The following is a 10,278-nucleotide window of genomic DNA, read 5'->3' as shown; positions in this document are numbered from 1 at the left end:
TCTCTTGTCCAGCTGGGATTGGGCAGTGTGCAATGGTGATTGTGTCGTCTGTGGATCTGTTGGGGCGGTATGCAAATTGTAGTGGGTCTAGGTTGTCAGGTAAGATGAAGACAATTTACCTACCTTAAATTTGACTGCTTTATTTAAAATAAAATAAAAATTCTCTCTATACATGTGGATTATTTATCTTTGGGCTCCCATAATGGTATATACATAGTTTATAGATCTAACTTTAGATTACATTTGTAACTTTTTCCAAATTATGAAATATTAGATACATCTACCTCAAAATCGTTTTGTTGGAGTGACTTACATGTTTTTGATCAGACAGAAAAAATGTTTTGTTGATCAAGAGTAGTAGCAACCAGGGAAAGTGTTAGAAAAAAAAATTGTGACAAAGTAGTTTCTGTGTGAATTACAAGCGTGTACATTAGGGCACACCGAACCAAAATGTTTTAAAAAATTTGGCAAACAAATTGGAAATGAAAACGAACGTTTCTTTTGACTCATTCAGATACACCCATTTCACTCAATTTCTGGCCGTTTTCTTCCGTTTCATGCCAACTGGACACGACCCAGATATTCGGCCGATGGTTTTCTCCATCAGCAGCACAATACTGTTGGCCACAGTAGCAGTTTTATTTCTTTGGTTGCCTGTTTTGCATGTTATTTTGGCATTCATTTGTGTCACATATCAGTTTGCAAACAATGTTAATATACAGTTGAAGTCAGAAGTTTACATACACTTAGGTTGGAGTCATTAAAACTTGTTTTTCAACCACTCCACAAATTTCTTGTTAATAAACTATAGTTTTGGCAAGTCGGTTAGGACATCTACTTTGTGCATGACACAAGTCATTTTTTCAACAATATAGTTTGTTAACAAGAAATGTGTGGAGTGGTTGAAAAACGAGTTTTAATGACTCCAACCTAAGTGTATGTAAACTTCCGACTTCAACTGTGTATATATGTGTATGTATATATATATTAGTCCTTGAGTTAATAATGCCACATACAAACATGGTCTCTTTCTTGAGTAAGGCAGCTCCAAAATGTTTCAGCCTAGCTCAGTGCTTTCTGTGATGGGGGGGCAGCCAGCAAAAATACAGAGTGTAGGCATTAGTAATCTTCTCTAGTTGTGCTGTGATTGGCTCAGTGTTCTGTCACTCATGGGGACACTACGTCACCACCGAATTGACAGGGAGAGGTAGGCAGTTCAAGCCCCCTTGGGCGCTGCCATAGATTTACATTAGAAGTGCCCATCCAAGAAGGCTAAAGGTCATTGGCCACAGATACAATGATGTCAATTCACGTTATATCAACTGTAGCTTTGATTGGACTTATCATGTCAACATCATCATTTCACAATCTTAGCTAGCAAGCTAGACAAGCAGTCATCATCATGAATCATGTCGACAATCTACTGGCAAATCCTTGTCAAACCTTGTCATATGAAGAGAAATTACGGATAAAACATATCGGTGGTCATCAGCCATTGGACAGAAACATTACACAACAAGTCGGACATCGCAAATTCAACAATGAGTGGTTTAGAAGGAATCAATGGCTAACTGCAAGCCTCACAAAGCAATCACTATTTTGCGTCCCCTGCCTGCTGTTCAGTGGAGAGGGTGTGTGATCCAAGTCTGGGTTTAAGGATTTAAAACATCTATCTGAAAGGGTTTCTTTTCCAAGCTTAAAAGGATAAACATTCACACGCAACAGCGTGGGCCAGAAAAGGTTGAATACGTTGGCCAGCATGTCTTCTGCCCCACATTCAAAACAACCGAAAACTCAGAACCGGTCAATCTCAGACTTCATTGCATTCAAGACAGCTGGGAACTTGGGGAAAAAACGAGCTTGGACTGGGAAAATACGTTTTGAACAGTCATCCTGAAGATCATTGACGTCATGATTCGACCTTGTTTTTTTCAGAGTTCCCAGTTGTCTTGAAAACACCATAAATCCAGAGAATGCCAGACTTGGATGACAGAGTTTGCCCACAAAAAGGACCGCCACGCCACGTTCAAAATATGTCTTGTATACTGCTGCATAAATTATGTCATATTCCAGGGAGATATGTATACTGTAGCTAAGAAAGTAATACTAAGTGTATGGTGTGTAGTAAGCTGTTAGGAGCCCATTTTTGCTTAAAATGTGGGGCTCAAAACAGGTTGGCCTCTGCCCCACCTGCGCTGAATGACGGGTCGCCACTGATGCCATAGTTTGTACATGTCAAGTGTTATATTGCTTATATAGGTCTATCTCATTAGTCTCTTAGTCATCATTTTAGGGAATGTTGGAATTATTTAATTGTTTTGCCTACTTTGTGTTTTATAATTAGCTCATGTGCTTTTTTTCACGAGGAGGGGATACTATATAATGTTGTTGGGTCTGTAACCAGTGACACAGTCTCTTCCCATTCAAATATTTTTTTTGTCAACAAAAACTTCAGTAATAGACCCATGTAATTCCTGTTGATATTTCAAGGGTTCTTTTTGTTGCGTAATGTGCTGTCTTTGCGCTGGAATATTGTATATAAAAGTGGATCATCGTGATTGTATTTTCGTTCCTTTTTAGACCACACAGGCGTAATAAAATAATAAAATGTTGTGTAGTGGCTTTGGTGGCATGCATCTAAAATAAAAATGGGTTGAGTTTGCCCCACCAAGATGAACATGCTAAAATCGCCACTGCACTGTAGTAGTGACAGGGGGCCCACAAACGCCCTTTCATGATGTGTTCTGTGTTGGCCTCTCCGTAACCGCTGGGAGCAATGTCGGACTGCTCTTTATCCAGGTCCAGAGAAAGTTTTCTAGCAGGAGGTCTGGAGCTTATTACTGGGCTGTAGCAGAGAGGAGAAGAGGGCTGAGAGGTGAGGAGGGGAGGGGAGGGGAGGGGAGGGGGGGGGGGGGTGTTGATAAAACTACGGCCTCTCTCTGCGCTCAGAGCGCTATTTTCTGCCAGGCTTTGAAGCGGACTGAGAGAGTGGAGAGGGAGAAGCAGGCTTCATTCATAATAGCGCCGTTACACAAGTTTACCATCCCTAAAGCGTGGACCGGACAGACGAAAAGTTTTTATCCAGGATCTGAAGAGGCGACTTCAGTGGAAAAGTCAAACGTTTCTATAGTAGGCTAAAATACATGTTTTATTTGTTTCGGACGAGGCATCGCATCGTTGCAGCACTGATACGTTTGCAGAACCTCTTCTTAGTTGGGAAGTTAGTTTCACATAGTTGGCTACTCAGTGACATTCGCTTCTTTTCGGCTGGAAATCTTGACGGACTAAATAACGTGATTTAGTTTGTGTTTAGCACGCTTGTGGGATTTTACCTGGAGACGGAATTCGTACATGCAACAGTATTTTGTATGAGAAAGCCATGGCACAACAGAGCAGAAACGGAGGGACTTCATTAAACAACAACAACGGCATCGATAACACCAAGAGGAAACTGTTGATAGGACTGGACCTCTTCTGCCTGCTACTAGGTGAGTTTCAGAGACATATTAGTCCCAACTGTAAACACATGAAATTACTTGACAGCACCGAATGCTCTATAACGTGAGAAAGAACGTGGCAATACTGTCACACAGTAATGCCACCAGGGAAAAGTGCGGGCTATAACAAATTGGACAATTACATAACATATTCAACACGTTAATGGGTGTGACCAAATTGTATAAAACTGCGCTCACTATAATGTACTATCAGTGAAAACAGAACAACTGTCAGTGTGTTATAACAGAGAGAGAGAGAGAGAGAGGGAGAGAGTGGACACAACTGCATCCAATATGTCCAAAGGGACATACTATATTTAAAATAATGTAATATGTTAACAACCTGCACCGTGTTCACCTAACACACATCGTTAGCGTGATCAGACTCAGACCGTGAAATAGACGTCAGACAGTGAGAACCAGGACCATGGGACTACGTTTTAAGTGCCACTGAGAGAGAACACATTGTGGTTGTTGACATGATGTGAAGTGGTCAGCCAACATGACATATGGTGTCGTAAAGACCACTGTCTGACTGAACAAGACTGACTCTGAACGTTAACCTAACTCAATTTATTAAGTTGCAGTTAAGTCAAATCGTTTATAAATGTTATTAACTCTACCGTTTTCAGAGTCTAGGATTGGATATTAGATTATCCCAATTAACAGTGGGAAAGGTCCCTGTGTGTGTGTGTGTGTGTGTGTGTGTGTGTGTGTGTGTGTGTGTGTGTGTGTGTGTGTCAAATCAAATTATATTTGTCACATGCACGGAATACAACAGGTGTAGACTTTAATGCTGCTTATGAGCACTACCCAACGCAGAGTTTAAAAATCAGAAAAATACAAGTAGTAACACAACAAATAAAATACACAAGAATTAAGATATATACAGGGAGTACCAGTACCATATCACTGTGCAGGAGTATGAGGTATGTGAGGTAGACATTTACATGAAGGCAGGGTAAAGTGACTAGGCATCAGGATAAATAATAATACGAGTAAAATAAAGAACAAAGTAGCAGCAGGAAAGGATGCGTGCGAAACTGTATGTATGTGTGTGTGGAATTGGCATACATTTGTGTTTTGTGTGTGTGTGTGTGTGTATGTGATTTTGTGGTGCTTTGTGTGAGAGTGTCAGTGTAGTGTGTGTGAGTGAGTGAGTGAGTGAGTGTATTAAATAGTGTATATACTGTATAGTATTGTGAGTGTGCACAGTCAGTGCAAGATAGGGTCAATGCAGATAGTCCGGGTAACCATTCAGCAGTCTTATGACCAGGGCGAAGAAGCTGTTCCGGAGTCTGTTGGTCCGAGAGCCTCGATGTTCCGGTACCGTGTTTGCTAGATGGAAGCAGAGTGAACAGTCTATGGCTTGGGGGGCTGAAGTCTTTGTCATTTTTTCGGCCCTTCCTCTGAAACCGACTGATATTTGTATTTATTATGGATCCCCATTAGCTGCTGCCAAAGCAGCAGCTATTCTTCCTGGGGTCCAGCAAAATTAAAGCAGTTTATACAATTTTAAAAACATTAAATTTTTACATACGCTCTTATCCAGAGCGACTTACAGTAGTGAATGCATACATTTCTTCCCCCGTACTGGGTCCCCGTGGGAATCAAACCCACAACCCTGGCGTTGCAAACACCATGCTCTACCAACTGAGCCACACGGGACAATACATTCACAGATTTCACAACACACTGTGTGCCCTCAGGCCCCTACTCCACCACTACCACATATCTACAGTACTAAATCCATGTGTATGTATAGTTAGTATGTTATCGTGTGTGTGTGAGTGTGTGTGTATGCATGTGTCTGTACCAATGTTTGTGTTGCTTCACAGTCTCCGCTGTTCCATAAGATGTTTTTTTATCTGTTTTTTAAATCAAATTTTACTGCTTGCGTCAGTTACTTGATGTGGAATAGAGTTCCATGTAGTCATGGCTCTATGTAGTACTGTGTGCCTCCCAAAGTCTGTTCTGGACTTGGGGACTGTGAAGAGACCTCTTGTGGCATGTCTTGTGGGGTATGCATGGGTGTCCAAGCTGTGTGCCAGTAGTTAGACAGCTCGGTGCATTCAACATGTCAATACCTCTCATAAATAAAAGTACTGATGAAGTCAATCTCTCCTCCACTTTCAGCCAGGAGAGATTGACATGCATATTATTAATATTAGCTCTCTGTGTACATCCAAGTGCCAACCGTGCTGTCCTGTATCTGAGCCAATTGCAATTTTCCTAAGTTCTTTTTTGTGGCACCTGACCACACGACTGAATAGTAGTCAAGGTGCGACAAAACTAGAACCTGTAGGACCTGCCTTGTTGATAGTGTTGTTAAGTTTTATTATAGACAGACTTCTCCCCATCTTAGCTACTACTGCATCAATATGTTTGACCATGACAGTTTATAATCTAGGGTTACTCCAAGCAGTTTAGTCATCTCAACTTGCTCAATTTCCACATTATTTATTACAAGATTTAGTTGAGGTTTAGGGTTTAGTGGGTGTTTTGTTCCAAATACAATGCTTTTAGTTTTAGAAATATTTAGGGATAACTTATTTCTTGCCACCCACCCAGAAACTAACTGCAGCTCTTTGTTGAGTGTTGCTGTCATTTCAGTCGCTGTAGTAGCTGACGTGTATAGTGTTGAGTCATCTGCAGACATAGACACTCAGTGGCATGTCGTTAGTAAAAATTGAAAAAAGCAAGGGGCCTAAACAGTTACCCTGGGGAATTCCTGATTCTAACTGGATTATATTTGAGAGGCTTCCATTAAAGAACACCCTCTGTGATCTATTAGACAAGTAACTCTTTATCCACATTATAGTAGGGGGTGTAAAGCCATAACACATACGTTTTTCCAGCAGCAGACTATGATCGATAATGTCAAAAGCTGCACTGAAGTCGAACAAGACAGCCCCCACATTCATTTTATCATCAATTTCTCTAAGCCAATCATCAGTCATTTGTGTAAGTGCTGTGCTTGTTGAGTGTCCTTCCCGATAAGCATGCTGAAATTCTGTTGTCAATTTGTTTACTGTGAAATAGCATTGTATCTGGTCAAACACAATTTTGTCCAGAAGTTTACTAAGGGTTGGTAACATGTTGATTGGTCGGCTATTTGAGCCAGTAAAGGGGGCTTTACTATTCTTAGGTAGTGGAATGACTTTAGCTTCCCTCCAGGCCCGAGGGCACACGCTTTCTAGTAGGCTTAAATTGAAGATGTAGCAAATAGGTGTGGCAATATCATCTGCTATTATCCTCAGTAATTTTCCATCCAGATTGTCAGACCCTGGTGGCTTGTCATTGTTGATAGACAACAATCATTTTTCCACCTCTTCCATACTGACTTTACGGATTTCAAAAGTACACTTCTTCTCTTTCATAATTTGGTCCGATATACTTGGATGTGTAGAGTCAGCATTTGTTGCTGGCATGCCATCCCTAAGTTTGCTTATCTTGCCAATGAAAAACTCATTAAAGTAGTTTGCAATATCAGTGGGCTTTGTGATGAATGAGCCATCTGATTCAATGAATGAAGGAGCCGAGTTGGCTTTTTTCCCGAAATTTAATTTAAGGTGCCCCAAAGCTTTTTACTATCATTCTTTATATAATGTATCTTTGTTTCATAGTGTAGTTTATTTTTATTTTTATTTAGTTTAGTCACATGATTTCTTAATTTGCAGTAAGTTTGCTAATCAGTTGTGCTGCAGGACCTAATTGCCATACCTTTTGCCTCATCCCTCTCAACCATACAATTTTTCAATTCCTCATCAATCCAAGGGGATTCAACAGTTTTTACAGTTTTTTTCTTAATGGGTGCGTGCTTATTAGTAACTGGAATAAGTAGTTTCATAAATGCGTCAAGTGCTGCGTCAAGATGCTCTCGATGGTGCAGCTGTATAACTTTTCAGTCTCCTGAAGGGCTCTGTGTGTGTGTGTGTGTCCAGGGGGAGAGATGTAGTAGATGTTTTAAAGTGCTGTAACTTGCACATTTTACTGCACCTTAATTAAATAGCCCGCCAGGCCCTCTCCCCCACCTCTCCCCTCCAGCCATCCTCCCTTTCCCTTATTGCTCATATTACCTTCTGAGCTGCCTGTCCATCTAGAGAACAGTAATGGTATGAAACAGGACTAGAGTTTAAGAATAAAAATAGGAATGGAATGGTGTGAAATTGGAATAGAAATAGATAAGGAATGGCGTGAAATTGGAATAGAAATATACAGGGAATGATGTGAAATTGGAATAGAAATAGACAAGGAATGGTGAGGAATTGGAATAGAAATTGAAAAGGAATGGTGTGGAATTGGAATAGAAATAGACAAGGAATGGTGAGGAATTGGAATAGAAATAGACAAGGAATGGTGAGGAATTGGAATAGAAATTGAAAAGGAATGGTGTGAAATTGGAATAGAAATAGACAAGGAATGGTGAGGAATTGGAATAGAAATTGAAAAGGAATGGTGTGGAATTGGAATAGAAATAGACAAGGAATGGTGAGGAATTGGAATAGAAATAGACAAGGAATGGTGTGGAATTGGAATAGAAATAGACAAGGAATGGTGAGGAATTGGAATAGAAATAGACAAGGAATGGTGAGGAATTGGAATAGAAATTGAAAAGGAATGGTTTGAAATTGGAATAGAAATAGACAAGGAATGGTGAGGAATTGGAAAAGAAATTGAAAAGGAATGGTGTGGAATTGGAATAGAAATTGAAAAGGAATGGTGTGGAATTGGAATAGAAATAGACAAGGAATGTGATGATGGTCTGGAGAGCTATTTCCATGTGACATTCATTACAGGACAGCATTGACACGGGTCAGGCAAGGCAATGTTGTGTGTGTGTGTGTGTTTGTGTGTTTCTGTGTTTCTGCGGTGATGATGGCTCGTTTGAACTGTAGACCTCCATGAGTTTTACCAATGCCAGCCATCTCCTCTGTTTCTCTCTTGTTCTCCCTCTTTCTCACCCTCTTTTTCTGAGAGCAGGATTAGGGAGTCAAGCCTAACTTTACACATTCTCTCCCAGAACCCGACAGCAAATAAAGCCTAACTTTACACATTCTCTCCCAGAACCTTACAGAAAATCCCCTTCAGCTGTCCGTCCCCCATCACTCTACAGCAGATTAACTCTCTCTCTCTCTCTCTCTCTCTCTCTCTCTCTCTCTCTCCATTTCCTACCATCTCTCTCTCTCCATTTCCTACCATCACTCTCTCTCTCTCTCTCTCTCTCTCTCTCTCTCTCTCTCTCTCTCTCTCTCTCTCTCTCTCTCTCTCTCTCTCTCTCTCTCTCTCTCTCTCTCTCTCTAGTTGCTTAAACATGTGTTGTGAGGCAGGGGGACTGTCTCTCAACTGTAAGCCCTGCTCTGTGCACTGAGAGATAGATGGGCAATTCCGAATTACTCTTTGAAAAAACATTGATTTCAAAGTTTAACAAACCACACAACTCTATGCAGAAGGACTACTTTGAACAATTTACACAGCAAATTTCACAAAAACACATTTACTTGAAGAACTGTGCAGATGCAAAGTTTGGTAACAGAATTACAGTAAAATCTCCCCCAGTGTTGTTATGCAACCAAGTTTTCCAAAAACTCTGTTAAATATCTGCACTGAATTAAGATTCTGAATGGGGTGTCAGCTATGACATAACACCTTGAAAATAATATGTGGGTTATTCAATTACAGTAGGTGAAGTGGATTTACGTCCGGTAATGGAATTAGGGGAATGGAATTACATCATGGGTCTCTCATCTATACTATACAGAAATGCATAATTATGGACATGAATATCATTCTCTTCATGGTGATGCATCCTGAATAGGTACACAAAGGTAGAAATATGCAATGTCCTTCTTTTGCAAATTTGGGTATTGTTATACACACTGGCTATTATTGTAATGAACTCCAAATCTGGAACAATCATAAACGTCTATGTTTCACACGTTTGTGTGCACAGTCAGTGCAAGATAGTGTCAATGCAGATAGTCCGGGTTTAGCACTCTTATTGCCAGGGGGTAGAAGCTGTTACGGAGCCTGTTGGTCCGAGGCCGTGATGCTCCGGTACCGTTTTCTGGATGGAAGCAGAGTGAAACAACAGAACAGCACAGAAGAGCACAGGTAGGGGGTGGCAAGTAGCCTAGCAGTTAAGAGCGTTGGGCCAGTAACCGTGTAGGCCGTCATTGGAAATAAGAATTTGTTCTTAACTGACTTGCCTAGTTAAATAATGGTTAAACAAATAAAAATAAGTAAAAAACTAAGTTTCTGGTTCAAATCAAAGGCTGACTAGGTGAAAAATAAGTTGATGTGTCCTTGAGCAAGGCACTTAACCCTAAAAGCTCCTGTAAGTCGCTCTGGATAAGTGTCTGCTGAATACGTAAACAATTTAAAGTAGAGTACAGTAAAGTAGTAAAGTAGATATGTACAGTAAAATACAGTACACTGTACTGTTCTCTATTGTACTCTACTGTGCTGTCCAAACCTGGGAAACATAGACATCTATGATTGGTTCAGATTTGGTCCAGCCAGGGCGGACTGACCAAGTTACAACTCCTTTTCAACATCGATGAGCGTCCGGTGTTGGTTGGTGCTCAGTGGGTGAGGATGCTTGTTACAGTAAATGGAAAGAGGGTAGGTGGTAGGTGTCATGGTAGGTGTCAGTAAGAGAGGTGACATTAACTGGGGAGAGAGAGAGAGTGGAAGAGAGTGAGAGGGTGGGGTTGTCCCAACTGTTTTCACACTCTTGCTTTGACCACGAGACAACAGAAAGAGAAAGAAAACAGTTATG

At 40.8% G+C, this 10,278-nt stretch overlaps 1 protein-coding gene across 2 annotated transcripts in view; it reads left to right on the top strand.

Moving 5' to 3' along the window:
* The first annotated feature begins 2,929 nt into the window (after positions 1-2,929).
* Positions 2,930-10,278, top strand: part of plpp3 (phospholipid phosphatase 3) — a 49,046-nt gene continuing 41,697 nt past the window's right edge. Inside the window, exon 1 of one of the 2 annotated variants that reach the window (XM_014169241.2) lies at positions 2,930-3,488. In XM_014169241.2, coding sequence (XP_014024716.1) covers positions 3,380-3,488 — 109 coding nt within the window. In that variant the 5' untranslated portion in view covers positions 2,930-3,379. The remainder of the gene's footprint in view (positions 3,489-10,278) is intronic. The other variant, XM_014169240.2, reaches the window with a different exon arrangement.

This window comes from Salmo salar, chromosome ssa23, assembly GCF_905237065.1.
Source record: "Salmo salar chromosome ssa23, Ssal_v3.1, whole genome shotgun sequence".
Classification (NCBI taxonomy): domain Eukaryota; kingdom Metazoa; phylum Chordata; class Actinopteri; order Salmoniformes; family Salmonidae; genus Salmo; species Salmo salar.
This window is presented reverse-complemented; position numbering and strand designations above follow the sequence as displayed.